Source organism: Microcebus murinus, chromosome 17 (assembly GCF_040939455.1).
Source record: "Microcebus murinus isolate Inina chromosome 17, M.murinus_Inina_mat1.0, whole genome shotgun sequence".
NCBI classification, from domain to species: domain Eukaryota; kingdom Metazoa; phylum Chordata; class Mammalia; order Primates; family Cheirogaleidae; genus Microcebus; species Microcebus murinus.
The window spans coordinates 28,220,389-28,240,849 of NC_134120.1; the positions used below are offsets into that span (position 1 = coordinate 28,220,389).

The 20,461-nt window shown below is 35.0% G+C and overlaps 1 protein-coding gene across 1 annotated transcript in view; it reads left to right on the plus strand.

Moving 5' to 3' along the window:
• RIT2 (Ras like without CAAX 2) overlaps positions 1-20,461 on the plus strand; it is a 339,847-nt gene that overhangs the window by 115,015 nt on the left and 204,371 nt on the right. Inside the window, exon 3 of the mRNA XM_012790300.3 lies at positions 8,558-8,631. Coding sequence (XP_012645754.1) covers positions 8,558-8,631 — 74 coding nt within the window. The remainder of the gene's footprint in view (positions 1-8,557; positions 8,632-20,461) is intronic.

Genomic DNA, 20,461 nt, shown 5'->3' on the forward strand with positions numbered 1-20,461 from the left:
ACCAGACTTCTCAGAACACTAATATTGAACATCTCCTGGGGAAGCAGGGATATGCTGGCTAGTATTAACTACCCTACTAGGAGCTGTTTATATGTCTAGGGGAAAGATTTAAATTGCTATGTAACTCAGATATTATCTCAGAGCCCCTATCCCACACAGACCTAAGTAAATTGCACTCACTCTCAATATTATAGTGTGGGGGAAAAATCCAAGCACTGCCTCATAATTCCTGTGAATTTTCAGGGCTTATGTTCTTGTGGCACCCTTGTCTTTAGCTTTTATTTATATAGTAGGAACAGGTGTTCTTCTTTACCCTGAATTATTCTACAAGCTGAGTTCAGCCAGTTTCCAAACCTCTTACAAGCCAACAAGCATATAGACTCAACAAGCATAAAAACATTCGGTGAATGTTTAGGTTCAAAGCAAGGGTTACATCAGAACTCATACAACTTCCTTTCTCTCTTCCTGGCAGAGTTCTTCCAGTCTTCCTCCTTTCAAATTCTGTTTTCTGCCTCAACCCTTAAAGGATTGGCATCAATTCCTCTGTGTGTCCTCTGCCGTCTCCCTCAATAACCACCTTTCAAAGCACTTCTAATGTAGCATTCATTAAAATATAGTTCAATTGCCTTTTAATTTTATGTATTCCCCCAAGATTATAAATTCTGTGTGGGTAGAAACTACCTGTCTTTTTCAACAGTGTAGACTATGTGGCCATCAGATTGTGCAGCACCTGTAACATATTCAAATATATATTGAATTAATTATTGATTAATATATTAATACATACATTAGATCTGTACCAGTGCTGATTCAGCCATGATTTAAATTTGGTCCAGAAACACTGTCCAGAATGCTACACTTCAAGGTACTTTTGCCCTATATACAAATGCACATGGGCATACACACATACACAAAATTGAGATGATTTATTTAAGTACTCTTCTGAGAAAGATCTTATAAATAGATTATTTGAGCCTTTGTATTATTTATTGCCTTGAAAAAATTTGGGTCAATGATTAATATCTTGGAGATGTATGCTAGCTCAGGGTTATAGAAAAATATCTTCACTGTACTACCAACTATATATTTCATATTTGGGGGTAAACCATATCAGAAGTATTCAATTATCTTAAGATATCTTAAAGTCATCTAGTGAAAATTCAGCAATAACTTTCTGATATTTGTTCTCAGTTATATATTTTGTTGGCCTTGAATTACCCCAATTTTATATTTATAAATAAAATATTTAAAAATAATTTAATGCATATGTTTGTTCTGGAAAGGAATTAAAATAGTTACTTTGTGGGAAATTATCCAGAACACCTTTACACCACTTGAATTAATCACAACTTTTTATTTTTGATTATTATTGAAAATATATCTTGCCAAATTCTTTATGATTTGCTTGTTAGGAATAAAAGCATTTATACATGGATAAATATAAAGAGCAGAAATGATTTAATTTTAGTTTAGTTTCATGGCTGATTTGAAGCAATACTAAATAAAAATCACAACATAATATGCCTTGAGTTTGAATTGTGCTTTCTTTTTCCAAAAGCACTAATCATATGTGCTATCTGTGTTGATGCATGTAGAACTCCTAGAGAACTCCTTTAACTAGCATATTATCTTCATATTACAAACGAGGTTAAGTGGCTGGCCAGTCCTAACTTAGATATTTAGTGATAGATTTGAGGTTTTAATATAGGCCTTCAGTGATTTCTTCTTGCAACATTTTGCTGGAGAGGGAGAGAGGGGAAGACACATCCTAATTAGGGGGAACAACAGTCTCAAATTAAACATGAGTATTTTGAGATGAATTTTAAGGTAGTAGATGCCTCCAAGAATGTGGCCCCAGTATGCTTTTCTGTGCAAACAATATAGCAGGCAGCTGCTAAGGTTTCTGCCTGATAAAGCTTTGTATACATTTGGTCTCTTGCTTGGGAAGATAAATGAGCTCACTTCAGGGTTGGGTCTATAGGCAGATGATTGAAATTCAGGGAGGTGTTTATATGCATTCAAGAGAGTATTTCTGACAGTGCATTTCTGCATGGGTGGTCTCAAAGGGAGTGGATGAATGGAAATAGAAAGATTGTTTATAGGGAGGAAATGAAAAGGATTAGTTTCTATGGAGGCCAAGCAGGTGACCTAGATTCCCCACAATGGAATGTGTATTCTGATAGACACTTTTTTCAAAAGAGTAAAAAAAGCCTTGGATAGAGGGCCTGGCTTTAGTTTCCAGCCAATTCTCATCCAGGCTCTTTGAAGGGGTTTTCTGATCCCAAGAGAAGCTTTTATTTGACACACGTTTCATGTGCTGGGTTTATCTGGCGTTCAGACAATCACACAGAGCAGTTCTCGCCTAGATTACTCAGCTTGCCCCTGGCCTCAGCAGGCTCTGCTTTGGACTTTTGAGTTTAAATAAACAAACATGAAATCTGAAAGACTCGCTTGTGATCCTTGGGTCACAGAGCCCTGTTCAGAGTAACTATTCCTATTTCCCTACGAAATTGAAAAACAACCCTATGCATCTTCAAAAAATAGCAAGTAATTCCACAAGATTTCTTTTGTGAGAAGAAGATCAGTGAATGTACAAAGAACAGTGGAATAGAAAAATTGTGTGGTTGACCATGTATGAAATGGATTTAGAATGGCTGGCAGTTGCTGAAACCATACTAGCTAGAATACTCTGCAATTCATACTTAGCATAACTTCAGCCTTTGGGAGCACAATCATAAGGAACAAATTTCCTTGAAGGTAGAATCTATGCTCTATAAATTTTGGAATCTTAACATCCTACTGTGTATATGTCTTTATACATATGTTTCCCACCATGATTGTACAAACTTCTTGAGAGTAGAGACAATGATTCTCTCTCTCTCTCTCTCTCTCTCTCTCTCTCTCTCTCTCTCTCTCTCTCTCTCTCTCTCTCTCTCACTTTGTGTGTGTGTGTGTGTGTGTGTATGTGTCTTCATACCTCCAGCAGCTAGCAAAAAACCAATTTGTGAGAGGTACTCAGCACTACACATTGAAAAAGTACCTCCTGTGGTTGATCATTACTACTTTCTAAATCAAAGGTTTTCAAAAATAATTCATTTGTTTATTTGTGGCTAAAAATCAACAGTATGAATAATTATTGACTTGTGCCAAAATCCAATGATAATTTAAAAGCTTTTCACAGTGGTTCAGTTTGTTCTTTGCATGCAATATAAATGAAGCATAAAACAAAATATAGGTTACAGCCAGGCTCCAGGAATTTGTGAATTCTGGAATGTAGAATAGGATTGGCATGCATAAGAACATAAATTAGTGTAATGAAAGAAGACTCTCAGAGTTCTATACAGAACCTCAGACCCAGATAACTACCTATTCATTGTCTTCATTTGAATGAGCTACAGACATGGCAAAGTCAACATTTCCCAACTCATACTTGTGGTCATCCTTCTGTCTTCCCTCTCTCAGGAAATGTCATATCTATCTGCCCAACTGCAAATGACAGAAATCTGAGAGCTTCTCTTTTATCTTTCTCTTTCCTTGTTTCCATGTATAATTAATCATTAGGTGCAATAGCTTCTACCTTCTAAACCTTTTGAAAATCTGCCAGCTTTCCTCCAACCCTAGCACCATTATCTTAGTAAAGACACCACTATATTTCACCTGGATTAATAAATATCTATTTAATCTTCTTTTCTTGCCTCTAGGCTTCCACCATATAATTCACTCACCACATTTCAGCTGGAGTGAGCATTCCAACATGTACATCTGATGATGGCATTATTATAGAGTCCAAATGTCTTAATAACAATGGATATATTTATCCTTTTAAAATATTTATTATATACAAGGCACGTTTTTTTGGTCACTTCTTCATATTATCTCACTGTATTCTCTGGACAACTCCGTAAGTTAAATACAAATATTTTTGTTCCTTTTTTAAAATGAGAAATCTACATCTTAGGGAGATCAAGTGATTTAAAAAAAAAAAAAAATCAGACAGCCAGTAGTGGTGGAGCCAGGGTTTAAACCCAAGCAGTCAGATGCCTCACTCAAAAACATGATTCTTTTGAATGTATTCATAAGTTAGTTTGATTTATCTCTTACATTTAATCAACATCTCTTCTCTAAACTCTGGGATTTAACCACACTGAAATTGTCTAAATTTGTTGTTGACAAATGGAATTTGTTGTTGACAAATGGAATTTGTTGTTAACATCTGGAATTATGACTTTAATTTTTTCTTTCCTCTCTTGCTTCCCTTCCTCCTAACTCCTACTCACATTTGGTGCTACTTCTTCCAGAAAGCATTTCCTTACCTTCCAGGTTAAATAAGAAGTAATACTGAAATCATACAAATTTTCTTTTCTAATCACAATGGAATGAAACTAGAAATGAACAGGAAAAGGAAAGCAAATGACTTACAAATACGTGGAAATTAAACAACACGTTCTCAAATATTGAATGGGTTAGATAAGAAATCACAAGGGAAATTAGAAAATACTTAAAGAAAAAGGAAAATGAAAACACATCATTCCAAAACTTATAGGATGTAGCAGTAAGAATGCTAAAAGGGAAATCTGTAGCTGTACATGCTTATATTAAAAAAGAAGGAAGATCTTGGAGAAGGTGATGTCAGCAAGATGACAGACCAGGAGATCTCCCACTCAGAGCCCCCACAGCAACAATGATTTAGCAGCCATATGGCTTTGTGGGAGCTTGGTGGGAGTTTTGGGGTCTGGCTTGAAAGTTGTGAAACCCCAGTGGAGGCCAAGACTGAGGATGGCAGTTTTAAGAAGGCAGCCGAAGACAAGGTGGCAAAATGACTGACTGTTTTGACCTACAGACCCAGAAACAGCCCCCTTCCCCCATGGACTCAGCTGTAGTCCTGTTGGCCTTCATCCTGCCATCTGTATCATCTAGCGAGGTACCTGGGAAGAATTATGCATATTATGTGTCTCAGGGGATAGGCTCACTGACCTCGGCCCTGGCTCTAGACCACAAAGCAGTCCATGACCTGGTTCCTGCTACTCTCAGCCATGGGCCTGGAGAAGCTCTGCCTGCCTAGGGACCTCCTGGGAGCCACACCTGTTCATGCCCCCAGAGACAAGTCCACTGACCCAGGTCCCATAGCATACCCTGAAATGCCCCTATAACTTGGCACCAGTCCCTCTCAGTCATAGGTCAGGAGTGGCCCTTCCTGCCCCAGAATCTTTCAGGAGGCACCCCAGTCCATGTTCCCAGATACAGGCCTGGCAACCTCAATACAACTGTGGATCAGGAAGCAGTCTTGTAATTCAGCTCGAGCTTCTCTCCACTGTGATCAGGGAGCAGTTCTGCCTGCCCAGGGACCTGGCAGGAGACACATGTGTCTGTGCACCTGGCCGGTAGACAATGGGGAAAGGATAGTTTCTTCAGTAAGTGGTGTTGGGAATACTGGAGATCTATATGCAAAAGAATGAAATTGGACTCATCTTACACCATACACAAAAATTAACTTGAAATGGATTTAAGAAAAACACTGTGTTAGAACAATAAACTTAATGTTAAAATCATGCAAAAAAATCTGTTTTTCTACAGTGTTAGATTTCATATGTCACCTTCTGTTATTTATGTTTTTCATCTCACCAAGAATGTGCTACTCAGGAAGAGGGACTATAGCTACTTTGGGTGTCCCTCATTTTTCTTCCATCTGGAAAAATCCCATTCACTCCATAAATCACTCAACACTAATTTTTCTTTAAAGTTTTGAACTGCATTCCCCACTAAATAGAATTTGTCATTTTCTCTTTCTGATCTCTTAACAACTTGAACATATTTTATGTCCACATTATATTATATTCTTGATCTTTGCATGTATATTGCCTCTCACTGGAATATAGGCTCAATATGACCTCTGAATCCCAGAGCCTAGTCACCAAAACCTCTGAAAGAAAAGAAATAGAAGTGGCTAATCAATTGTAGCACAGCAGGTGTGTTTATGACTTCCTAGTCTCCTCCTGAGAGAAATAACAACTGTAAATAAAACTATGTTTCTCTTTTCCAGAACTTTAAGAAAATTGATGTCTCTGGGTAGGAATGTAAAATATGCAAGTCACTCTATTGTCAAGACAAACACTTAGTTGAGTGAGCATCACATATCAAAATATACAAGTCAAATGAAAGCTAAAGAGATATTCAAATTTAACAGACTCCATGAGTTTGGGGGCAGAAAATTCTATTTTATTGGCCACAGCTTTCCTATGAAAATACACCATCAACATTTCTATGGTATTGTGTGGCTGCTGAAAGTCTCACTAATTAAAAAGCACAAACTCCTAAGATCCTGCTCATACCAAAACATAACGTTTTTTTCACTCAGATGTATCCCTTCCTGATTCTCACTATTCTTATTCCTCTCTGATCCTAAGCTTGGGGAAGACATATTCCTCAAATTAAATACTTTGAAATATTATACTGCTAATTAGGGATTATATTGATACTTCATTAATTAATACTTCATTAATTAATACTCATCTTCAATGCCTATCATTACAACCTCTCACTCAGTGTTCTTTGTCTTTTTTATGTTTCCTTCTTCCTTTCCTCTCTTCTTTCTTATCTGCTCTGTGCCACTTCTTATTAGTGTCTCATTAGCTGATCTTTCTGTTGTTGCTACTTAGCTTCTTACTATCTTAGTCCATTTTCTGTTGCTTAGAACAGAACACTTGAAACTAAGTAATTGATAAAGAAAAGGAATTTGTTTCTTGTGGTTAAGAAGGCTGACATGTCCAAGGTCAAGGGGCCACATCTGGTCAGAACATTCTTGCTGGTTGGAACTTTCTTCAGAGTTCCCAGGTAGCACAATCATCACATGGTGAGAGGGATGAGCAAGCTAGCTCAGATCTCTCTTTGTCTTCTTAAACAGCTGCCAGTCCCAGTCCCCTAATAATCCATTAATCCCTTAACCCATTAATGCATTCATGAGGGCAAAGGCCTCATGATGCAATCACCTCTTAAAGACCCCATTTTCAATATTACCACATTGGAAATTTTCAACATGAGTTTTGGAGGGAACAAACATTCAAACCATGGTAAGGACCATTGTTATGTATGAAGGTTCAATATATTAAATATTTCTTTGGTGGAGAATACTTCAAATTTGGACTAGTGCAGTCCTTCTAGATTATTCTTTATTAAACATCTGTACTAGAATGTTTATAGCAACACAACTTCAAAGATGTAGAAACAACCCTAGTGCCCATCAATACATGTGTGGATTAATAAAATGTGGTATATGTATACCATGGAGTTCTACTCAGCCACAAAAAAATAATGATGATATAGCACCTCTTGTATTATCCTGGATAGAACTGGAACCCATTCTACTAAGTGAAGTATCACAATAATGGAAAAACAAGCACCACATGTGCTCACCATCAAATTGGTATTAACTGTTTAACACTGAAGTGCACATATAACCGTAACATTCATCAGGTGTCAGACAGGTAGGAGGGGGGAGGAGGGGATAGCTATATTCACACCTAATGGGTGCAGTGCTCCCTGGGGTATGGACACGCTTGAAGCTCTGCCTTGGGTGGGGCAAAGGCAATATATGTAACCTAAACATTTGTACCCCACAATATGCCAAAATAAAAAAATATTAAAGAAAAAAGAAATTGGCCTAGAATACTATTGGGATTTTGATAGGGATTACATTAAATCTGTAAATCAGTTTGGGTAATATTACCATCTTAACAATCTTTCAATCCATAAATATAGAGTATCTTTCACTTATCTGTGTCATCTTTAATTTCTCTCATCAACATTTTATAGTTTCCACTGTACAAATCTTCACACTTTTGATTAATTTATTCCCAAGAATTTTATTCTTTTTGATGTTGTAAGTGAAATTAATTTCCTATTTTTTTTTCTTTTTGGTTTGCTTATTGTTAATTTACAGAAATGCATCTGATTTTTGCTTGCTAATTTGATATCCTTCAACTTTGCTGAATTCATTTAGGTTTTGCATGTGGGGGTATGGAGAAAGAAATCTTTAGTGTTTCTGCATATAAAATTATTTTATCTGTGAACAAAGCGAATTGTATGCCTTTTACAATCTGAAAGATTTTATTTTTTCTTTTTGTTCAATTGCTCTGGCTGTAACTTCCCATACTATATTAAATGAAAGAGGTGAGAATGAACATCCTTATCTTGTGCATGATCTTCTAGAAGATGCTTTTAGCCATTATGTAATAATATTAGGATGCAGTTTTGTGTCCCATATTTAGGAAAGAACTAATACATTTATTCTATGAGTTTTTCTTTTCATAACATCAATAGAGCACCTTGGATCATTAAACTCTCCTGATGAAAGAGAAATATACCTGGCTACATTTTAAGCAGAAACTTCTTTTCACATATTTTTCTAGGTTAAATAATTCTCAATCTATGTATGTTACTTGAGTAGCATATCACTTACTTAGTAGCTTATTTAAAAATTCTTCTTTGTTATGAACTCTAAAAATAAATCATGCCTTCTCTATTGAATATGTTTAAATGGACTTTGCCTTGTGTTTTTCAGAAGATGCTTATAAGACCCAGGTTAGGATTGACAATGAGCCAGCTTATTTGGACATCCTGGACACTGCTGGCCAGGTAGGTGATTTTTTTTAAAACTCTCAGATCTTTGAGACCACTTTATGTTTAACCTCACCTCAAATGCATTTACCACAAAAGAGAAGATAAGGTAAACTATTCAAACAGAAGAAGGACAAATTTGTGATAGCAGTTAAGACTTAAATAAGAAAGAAATTGATATAAAAATGTGACCCATTACTCATTATCAGCCAGAATATGTCAAATTTTCTCAATTTTCTAAATATAAAAGGGTACATGTAGGTGTCATATTGCCAATGGAATTATAAAATTAATGAAATAGTTGATTTTTCTTCCTTAAATTTGCAAAACCTCTGTCCTAGACCCTAATATAACAAAGAATTTTATTAAAAAATTTTAAGTGAATATAAAAAGGAAAGTCTGCTTAGCAAATATGTTCATGGAACCAAGGCTAAGGAGACAGGTTCCATGAAATAAGGGCCATAACCAAGATTTAGCATGATCTAATACATTAGTTTGCAAACCTGTAGGAAAGAAGAGGGGGAGGAGCAGCAGGAAGAGGAGGAGAAGCAATAATTTTTTTGTGATATAACAATTAAGATAGAACTAAAACACTACACAGTTATAAGTAAGTTGTGAGAAAAGGTATCACCATTAAAACATTTCAAAGTCTTTGCTGTATTTAAAAGAAGGGTAGATATCTTGTTTAACTTCATACTTTTAAAATAATCATGTTAAAAATATAAACTCATATATTAAATGCCCCATATAAACCATATAACTTAAAAACAACAGAGGGGAAATGGAGGCATAAATAAAAAATTAATATAATAAAAGGTAGAAAAGAAAGAAGAATAAACAAGGAAAACACAAGGTAAAGAGAAAGAATAATATGTATGTATAAAAATATCAGGAATCAGAATAAATGGAGATGAATCTGTGTTTCTTAGAACAGGCACATATTATCAGTGTCATATTGAATAAAAGAATAGTACTAACCTACATTTGGTTTAAAAGAAATATAAGGATACAGGAAGGTAACAAAGAATTTTTTAAAATGTAGGCAAAAAGTAAAGCAGGTATACCTGTATTAATATCAGAAACAGATTTTATGTGAAAAGCATTATTAAGGTGTAAAAGTGCCAGGTTGTAATAAAAAAAGCATGAAAATATTTTAAAACGCTAATCTGCAATATTCAAGGCAAGTGAAGAGAAACCGTAAATAAAAATTTATACATCTATAATCATATACAGTGAACATTTTTAATGCACCTCTGCCAGTAAATGTTGGATCAAATAGTAGCACAATTGCAGGAGATTTGAAAACACATTTAATGTAAATAGAATGCTGCAATCAATACAAGAATAGACATTCTTTTCACATGCATATGTTGTTTATAATTTTTATTGATTTACATTCTAATTGCAAAGAATGTGGTCTGGAGGAGATTATTTGATGTATGTAGAATTTTACTTTGTTACTTAAAATGTGATAAATTTTTATAAAGTGTTTAAGTTGGTGGTTACCTCTTAGGGGAAAATGGGAGAAATTGAGAAAGGGGAGAGATACAAAGTAGATTTCAACTAGATATGTAATGATTTATGATTTATTAAAGTTCCAATTAAATACAGGAAATTATTAATGGTTGAAAACCTAGGGCACAGATATAGAAATCTCAATTATATATTGTATCATTTTCCTTTGTACTTAAAGATTTTCATAATTTTAACCATTTTTATTGTTTTTTGTAACTACTTAAAAATAACTGCATTAATTGGAATATTGATAGCATACAGGCTGCTGAAAATAGGTGAGCACCTTCTATGAGGTATATGAAGACTATCTGAAATCTATGTATTAACAAACTCATTTATTTTCAGGGACATGTGAATAAGGAAAGAACATATCAGGTGGAGAACTGTTGAAAGTAAATGGGAATATTTAGAATGGGAAAATTATTTCAATTATTTGAAAGGGCTGTCTTGTCTAAGGGGAAGTATACTTGTTTACCAGGGGAACTAGAGGCCTAATTGGAAGAAAATTGAGTAAATTAAATTTATTCAATATAATAGGGGGTTTGCAACAAACCAAAAAGGTTGCTTTGCGAAATACAAAGCTGCAGACTGGAAATACTCAACTGGAATTATTCTCTGGCACAAAGTGAAATCCTTCATTGATTGAATATTCATTCAGTCTATAGTATTTATGTGAACTTACCTGGTAGTGCTAGTGTCATGGTGAATAGCTAGTATATTTCTCCTTCCCATTGATGTAGGCTCAACCATATCACTGTTTAGGCCAATGGAACATAGACAGTAAGAAAATCTATTAGTATTGGGCCAAGGTCTTTAGAGGCACTCAGAGTACTTCTACTATTTTCCAAGAGAAGAACATACTGCAGGAAGCAGCTGGTTCCTGAAGAATGAGAAAACCTGTGGGACAGCCCTAAATCCAACCCAATGAAAGGAACGAAGCTCAGCCCATGCAAGCCTGAAGCAGATCTGCTCCAGCTGCCACACAGACCTGAAAACTAGAAAAATCACGAACACTAGTTGCTTTAAGACTCCAAATTTGAGGTGGTTTATCATGCTGTATTACTCTGACAATAGCTGATTAATACAGCACATTAGTGGAGCATTTTTTTAGTTCAGTGCAGCTAGATTTGGAGAATATTATCTGTTTGTGGGTGAAGTGGTGAGTGATGAGGGATAAATCTAAGAATGAGATTCTAATATCTGGTGTTCCTGAGAAACTTGCAAACACACAATTAAAAAGATAAAGCTATTAAATTTGCATACCGTTAAATATTTTTCAAAGCTCGTCTCAACTGCAGCCAAACATAGAAGTACATCAGGCTAAACAGATGGTGATGTGTTGGCTTCAAACTATTATTAAGCCCTCACATGCAGGAAGTAGTCTATACAGTTGAGTTAGCAGAACTTATGTCACTGTAGGGAACAGGAGAGAACACCATTGAAATACTTTTAATAATATCACCTTGTTTTTTTTTTTCTGGTACTATTAATTTTCAACATATGTTGAAATTTATTGTCCTTACAACAAACCCAGGAGGTAGACAGAAAAGCTATTATTAATGTCACCACTTAGAATTTGAATAAAATATTATAAAAAGAAGTGAGATGATAGTCTTCTTGGTGGCAATATCGAAGACAAAGTCTCAGTGTGATTTCTGTTTGTACTTGTAGGGGAGAAAAAGTAATATATTTTCCTCTTTCATTGCAAGGCTCATAGCTGACACACTTATATCAAAACACAAATTAACAATAGAAAAACATAACAGATTTATTTAACCAAAGGCTTATATTATATGAGAGCTTTCCAAAATGAAGACCCAAAGACTCAGGGAACCTGTGTATTTTTATGCTTAGGTTTGACAAAGAATGGACGGTCAGGCCAGGTATCATTGGACAAAAAAAAAAAAAAAAGAGTATTAACCTAATGGTAATAAACTGAGGGGAACATAGCAATGTCTGCTTGTTCAGGTTCTTTGTGACCTTAGTATGCAACATTTCCTTCCATTGGTTCTTCAAAAGAGAGGGAGTGGGAGCACTTCAGAGAGATCTTTCTGCTTTGGTCATTTTCAAGGTGATATATTTGAGGTAGTATGTCCTATACCTTGTCATGCTTACACATAACCTTGGAATGCCACAATAATCCCTTGGAAGAACAGTTGGTAGTCATCAAATCTCAGATTGTAAAGGACTTTTACCCTAACCATTCTTCCAGTTTTTCAATTATGTTTCAATGCTCAATTCTCCCACTAAATGATCATTAAGTCTATGTTTAACCTCTTCCATCAGCCAGGAATTCTGTTTCTGGAAGCAAACAAGCACAGTCATCAGATAGCTTTAGTTATTACAATGGGTATTTTTGCAATGGCCTGAAATTTTCTTCTGTATAGTATCTATTAGTCCCAGAGGTATCCCTTGAAAAAAATTATATTACTCATTTTATAGATGGAAAATTTGAGGCTCATCGAGGTTACGTGATTTATGTAAGCCTAAATTATTGAGCCAGTTGTGACTAGAATCCATTCACATTCCCACTCAACCTCTTTCTTATTTCATTTCTCTTTTTATTTTATTTTATTTTTCTATGAGCTGACATTACGGGGGTACAAATATTGTTAGGGTTACATATCTTGCCCCTGCCCGCCCTCCCCCCGCTCCCTGCTATTCCAGAACTTCTAGCGTGTCCCGCCTCCAGGTGGTGTGCACCACACCCACCATGTAAGTACATGCCCTTCCCTACCTTCCCCCTTCCACCTGCTGACTTCCCGATTACAGATTTTTTTTTCAGACATTTTGGTTACAGTGTATATCTTTGCCTCTCCCTAAAAACGGATAGAGGTAATCCCTTCCCCCCACAATGCTGGCCACATCCTTAAGATGTGGATCCCCCCCAATCCCTGTTGAACACTACCATTTTTTGAGCACCATAGTTTTAGTCAGTACCAATTTGATGGCAAATAGATGTGTAGCCCATTTTCCAGATCTTGTGTAGTCTCACTTTGTATTACGGGTTTAAGCTTAATCCAGGATAGCATAAACGGTGCTAGCTCACGGTCGTTTCTTAGGATTGAGTAATAATCCATTGTGAGCATATACCACATTTTAGTTATCCACTCATGAATTGACAGGCACTTGGGTAGTTTCCATGACTGTGCAATAGTGAATTGTGCTGCCATAAACATTAGGGTGCAGATGTCTTTATAATAGAGAGACTTACGTTCTTTTGTGGAGATGCCCAACAATCTATTGCTGGGTCAAATGGTAATTCTATTTCTAGCTGTTTAAGGTATCTCCAAATTCTTTTCCACAAAGGTTGCACTAATTTTCAGTCCCACCAGCAGTGTAAGAGTGTTCCTGTCTCTCCACATCCACGCCAGCATTTGTCATTTCTCTTAAGGAATCCATTAGTTTGTACCTAGGATGGCCACAAGTCAAGAAAAGGCAGAATAGAATAAAAGTGAGTCTGCCTTCAAAATACTTGAGGTTAAAAATAGCGGCAAATTATCATAAGGACTATGGTAGAAATATACACATGGTAATAATGGGCTGTATGTGATACCTGAAGTATCTAAATCAAAAATAAAAGAGATTTTAAAAAATAATTATAAGTGTATTTAAGTGAAACTCTAACCAAATATACATAGTAAGCTTAATATAATTATAAACGTATTAAATCATCCCCATCCTTGTTATAAATAATAAACACAATTCTCCAAACAACCTAGATTCCTCTTTTTGACATACTAATATATCCATTCATTGAAATTTCCCAGACCGAGGCATTGCCCCAAATCTGGCTACTGCATGGACTAAAGCATTATGGAACAATAGAAGACATAGTTGTAATTTGTTATTTGGTTTAGCCCCTAAAGAATTCTGCAATTAAAGTTCTTAGCCAATATACGCCTAATTTAGTCATCTGTGAAATGAGAGAATTAGACTTGCTCTCTTTAAAACCTTGTGATTTTTCTGAATTATTACTAGTTTGAATTGTATATAATGTTTTCTCTTAAATCTCAAACAGCTTTTTAGCTACAAACCTTTTTTTTTCTTTTTATTTGATTTTTCCCCCCAGTTTGTAGCTTATATCCTTACAGAGAATACTTTATCCTAAAGTATATCCTATGATCCCTTCTTTAGGAATCTGTCATTCCACAAGTGATTGTGGAAATTTTAAGGTCCAAAATAACAAAACTTGAGCTACATTTTTTTTTCAAAACTGGACATAAAGTTCTAAGATAATTAAGAGGTCCTATTAGAGGGATATTTAGATTAGCTTCTCAGTAATTATGTCCTACTGTCAATGCACATGTCCCATCTCTTCAGTCAGTTTTTATTGCATTTTGCTAGGTTTGATTATTTGGCAGATGCTGACGAATTTACTAAGAGACAATACAAGCAATGTCACATCAAAATCAAAAGGCACGAAAAAGTGGGCTTTAGGAATGTTCCAAATCTTCAATTTGCCAAGGGTTTTCTTCAGTTAGATGCACTGTCACTAGGATGGTGACACTAAGGAAGTGGAGAGATTACTAGTTTCCTTCTACTTCTTCCACTGTCCTTTGCCTCACTGCTGCCTACCCAACACCAGAGTCCTACAGGTCTCCTACAACTGTAATCTTAAAATGTGTGTTCCTTTCTTGCACCCTTCAAATTCTTCCATGCAGGTATCACCCAGTCCATCTCGAAGAAAGACACATTTTAAGAAACATTTTAACTCTGGGAATTAGGCTTTATCTGAAGGGCTTGCCACACAGTGAGAAATATATGAGGGAAAAGTAAAATACTTAAAAAAAAAAAAAGAACATTAAAAAATATAGCCAGATATTGAAGTGTGAGCTGATATTATAAGCATTGCCATTATGAAAATCAACAAAGTCCAGTCCAGTTCTAAATATGAGAAGACAGAGTCTGTTTGTAGCTATACTCAAATCCTGAATTGATAGAGCTTGATTACAGCCTTTGACCCTGGGAAAATGGGCCCACGCCATGGTGATCCACTGTATTGGATCTGAGATGCTTGAAAATAATTCACTATTAATATTATTGCAAATAGGAGGAACATGAATGCTGATTTTCTAAGGATTCCTTTTTGGTACCTGCTGTACAGAAATTAATGCTTGCTAATTTTTTTAGTACTGCATTTCAGTCAAAAGTGTTTCAGTTTAAATGATAACTTATATAGTCATCCAAATTACAAACTGCTAGCACGTCTTCAGCGCACTGGCCCTAAAATATGCTTATAAAACTGCCAGTGATTTGAATATAAAAGCTGGGTATACTGGCATGCATCTGTAGCCCCAGCTACTCAAGAGGCTGTGGTAGAAAGATCACTTGACCCAGGAATTCGTGGCTGCAGCGAGCTATGATCATGCCACTGCATTCCAGCCTGGACAACAGAGTAAGACGCTATCTCAAAAAAAAAAAAAAAAAAAAATTAATCAATAAATAAATATGCAAATCAAGAAAGTAACCAGCCCACTATATTCATCAAAACCAGAAACTAAATAAAAATGATTTTAATAGCCAAAACAAGTGTCAAAAAAGCATAAAATAAAAATCATATATAATTTATGAATTTTCCATAACAAAGGCTGTTCTCATTCTGAGTCTATTTCCTACTACGGTCCAGTATAACATGCTAGTTACCTATTTTTTTTCAGCTTATGATTTTTAGAATCAAAGTTTCAGGAGTGGGTTTCTAAGAAGCAAATATTTTAATAGTAAAATAAACTTATGAGTTATAATTTAGGAAGAGAAAATGATTTTAAAATATAAGATGAAACATCACAAATATTTTAGAAGTGTATAAATCTGTGACCGTTGGCTAGAAAGGCAAGCATTTCTACACCTGGGTGCAATAATAATATCCATAATAACATCATTAAACTATCAAGATAAATATAAATTATGATTCATATTTTCTGCTAAAGAAGACAAATAATAGTGTACAATTTAAAAAAACTTCTACAAGATTATTATTTTAAAGCATGTTTTAAGGGTAAATATTTCTACCAGCTCACAGGAAAAAAATTAGCTAGATCATGAAATGTGAAAGGTTTACAAAAGATTTAGAGAAGCCAATCACAATGTTCTTAATAATGCAAGTATTTCAGAGGCAATTATATGAGATTGTACATATGTCTGTACATGTCTGTATGTGTGTATCTCACATTCTCAACATGATTAATAAAATGTGCATAGGTTTACAATCCTGGATTAATTGTTCCCTATTGATACAAAAGTAATAAAATCACCATACTTCTTGGCCTTGAAGAACTGACACTATTATTTTTGCACATGTTAAGAAAGATTTTAGACTCAAAACTGAAGAAAGAAATGTCAGATTTCATTACCATATATTTTATCATATCACCTATTTAGGATTTCTCTCATAAATAGTGAATGTCCTTATCAAAACATGCTTTAAGCATCTAATTACTCATCAGTGTGATATGTAGAACATTAAGACATATTTATCCTTTATATTTTTAGCTGAAACTTGGCAATTTCAAGACTAAACCTGCCAATTTTTTAAAAACTGATTTATACTTGGCATAAAAGTACTACATAAAATGACTACCAAGATTCTCTAAAGTATGCTTTTGATAGAAATAGCTGAAAAACAGAATGCCAATGATCTCATCATTCTTTTCTCAGCTTACTGGCTGCCATTAATTCAAAGCATTTCCTTCGGTATTCCCATTTTTGTGGTGGACAATGCCAGAGCTTTGCATCCTATAATTACCACTGGGCCACTGTGCACACAAAACTGTCACTAAGAATAGTCCTCAGCAGAATCTGCAGTTAAATTATAAATATTTCTACTTAATATCCATATAAATTTCTATAATTATGAATATAAACTATTAGAAGGAGCTTTAGAGGTCACATATTTCAGTTCCCTCAAATTATAAATAAAGACTCTGGGGCTCAGAGGGGTAAGTGGCTTATCCAAGGTCATAAGGCTTCTCTATGACAAATTTGGAGTAGTCCTAGTATTATGCCCCTGAGTCATTCCTGAAATCTTACAGTGATATGGCTCTATTTCTTCTTATAAATGCTATCTCTATAAAAGTGAAGAATACCAAACTGTCTGTGAGTGGTAGTGCTTGCTATTCATGTATTACGTTTTTGCCAATGTCCACAATATTATGATCAAAAGAGACATGTTTGGAAACCAATACAGAATACTGGCAAAAGACCACAATGGTAAAATCATGGAAGAATCTGAAAAAAACAAGAGCACCATTAGTATAATACAAAGGTCTGTTTATCAACATATTTTTGTCTTTCTTTACATCCTTTAAAATATTTTGCACAAAGAGTTTTTATCTTCCCTAATTCTAAACATTAGGGTTATTTATTTGTGTTTTTCCTTGAGTTATATTGTCTATATATTGATCAGTTAGGAAAAGATTTAGATTATATAAATGAATGGCAATATTGCATTCTATTTGGCATCTAAGTGAATAATCAGATTAGCAAGAATCATAGGTTTAGCCCATATCACTTGCTGTAATTCCAGTACAGTTATATCATGAAGGAGGGACACAGTTAAGAATAAGTATTCAACAAAAATAAATGAGACATATATATATACATATATATATCATATGACCTGATTTATTCATATCTGACTTAAATAGGATATGTAGCATTAGATTATACAAATTTTTTTTTATTTTTTTATTTTTTTTATTTTAGCATATTTGAGGGTACAAGTGTTAAGCTTATGTATATTACTCATGCCCCCTCTTGAGTCAGAGCTTCAAGCGTGTCCATCCCTCAAACGTTGCACATCTTACTCATTGTATTTGTAAAGTATTTGTAAATACCCATCCCCTCCTCCTCCCTCCCACCTGCCTAACACCCAATAAATGTTATTCCTATATGTTCACTTGGGTGTTGGTCTGTTAATACCAATTTGCTGGTGAGTACATGTGGTGCTTGTTTTTCCATTCTTGAGATACTTCACTTAGTAGAATGGGTTCCAGCTGTATCCAGGAATATACAAGAGGTGCTATATCACTATTATTTCTTAAAGCTGAATAGTACTCCATGGTATACATATACCACATTTTATTAATCCATTCTTGGATTGATGGGCACTTGAGCTGTTTCCACAGCCTTGCAATTATGAATTGTGCTGCTATAAACATTCGAGTGCAGGTGTCTTTTTTGTAGAGTGTCATTGGATCTTTTGGGTAGATGCCCAGCAATGGAATTGCTGGATCAAATGGTAGATCCACTTGTATCGCTTTGAGGTATCTCCATATTGCTTTCCACAGAGGTTGAACTAGTTTGCAGTCCCACCAACAGTATAGGAGTGTTCCCACTCTCTCTGCATCCATGCCAGCATTGTTTTGGAGACTTTTTAATAAAGGCCATTCTCACTGGAGTTAAGTGATATCCCAGTATGGTTTTGATTTGCATTTCCCTGATGATTAGTGATGTTGAGCATTTTTTCATATGTTTGTTGGCCATTATTCTGTCTTCTTTTGAAAACTTTCTGTTCATGTTCTTTGCCCATTTGTTAGTGCAGTTGTTTGATTTTTTCTTGCTGATTTTCCTGAGTTCTAAATAGATTCTAGTTATCACCTACATTTTTGCTTGATTTGGTCTTCTGGCACCCCGGGTAAATGGCAACCCATAAATTTGTGTGTGTATGTGTGTTGATGGGGTCTTGCTATGTTGCCCAGGTTGGTCTCAAACCCTTGGGCTCAAGTGATCCTCCCACTCCAGCCTCCCAAAGTGCTGGGTTTACAGGTGTGAGCTAGTGTGCCCTGCCTCCCTTAATTTTAACATACCACATACTCCATAGCTAATAAATCAAAATTTAAATAGGCCAATTAGTTTCTTTTATAAGATTAAAATTTCTTTAAATAAGGGATTATGTCTTATGTCACTGCCCATGTCTGGTGTCCTGTTAGCTATATTGTAGGTGCTTCTCAATTATGCAGCCTCTTCAATCAGTTAGGGAAGAAAATAATATATCTTGAGTTTTTCTGGTTCAAAATTCCTGGTGAACTTATTTTCTATTAAACCTATTCTTATTTTTAAGAATCTTCAACGGCCCTGGAAAACAGGTGTGTTGCATTTTATTTGCTAATCAGAAAAAGATGGAGTTGGGGAAACCAAACTTCTCCATTAGAAATCAATTTTTCAATTAGGCAGCAGAACTGCTTTAAATGCTCTCATTCAAGGAACTTGGGTTATTCCTCGGACAAACTACAGGTAAACAGCATGCTGATAATGAGCAACTGGAGACAAACTGTGACCAAAGGAATTGGTAAATATATTGCCCCAGAGCCATTAAATGCCTTCAAAGTAAGTAAGAAAATTCTTCTAATCAATAGAATTTGATGAGAAGCCACTTTATATAGGATTATCCAGAGACGGTTTGTTAAGTTTATTTGTATACTAGCATGTTCTAAATTCTGAATTCTTTTTAAAGCAAATGAAAATGATAATAAATATCACATTCAAAGACTACTCACAGGGTTTATACAGGGTTTATGTTAGAATAACAGTTGGAAACTAAAAGATGAGTCCACCCACTAGGCTAATAAGTATCGTTGGTATCACTAAGAAATCAAAAGACATGTTTTTCCTGCCAAGATCCCAAGCCAAAAATTTTGCACCCTGCTTTCTACTTTGAAGCAAATCTTTTTGACTCTCAACAGCTCTTCAGATAAACACACTTTCATTTCCTAAACAAAATGCTTCTATGAGTGGTTCTGGCAGTTATATATATTATCCAAAAATGCTTTTCTCTCATCTTGAATCAATTCAAGTTCCAAATGAAAGTTAAAATATCTTATCTAATGGAAATTCAAAATGCATTTTTATCAATAATATTTTAATGGGCTTATAAACTGAGTCCTTCAAAGGATAAAAAATAGTTTTAAAAACATTTTAAATGGGTTTCCTCTTGCCATTTTTTTCCGTATTTTCCTACTCTAACACAGGGAAGTCCCATTTACAGTAAATTGCAAAGTGCTATTAGTTTTTTTTGAAGACATCCAACTTTGATTTCAAAATCAAGCAGCTATGCTGGGAAACCCAAAGTGTTTCCTGGTAGAATGATTCACTATTTTATACTGGGCAGATGTCATGCATAAGTATTGTAGAGGTCTGCTTTTATAGCTACCTATACTTTCATCCCTGAAAATTTCTCTCATTTTTTTCTCATATCAAAAATTTAGAGAACAGATGTTGAGTTATGGAACAATAAGAAACTAGGAAAGATACAGGTTACATGACCATTTTTTTCTAAAAAGCTATAACGAACTAAATCCACCCAAACATCATCTTCTCATTAAACTACAGAAAG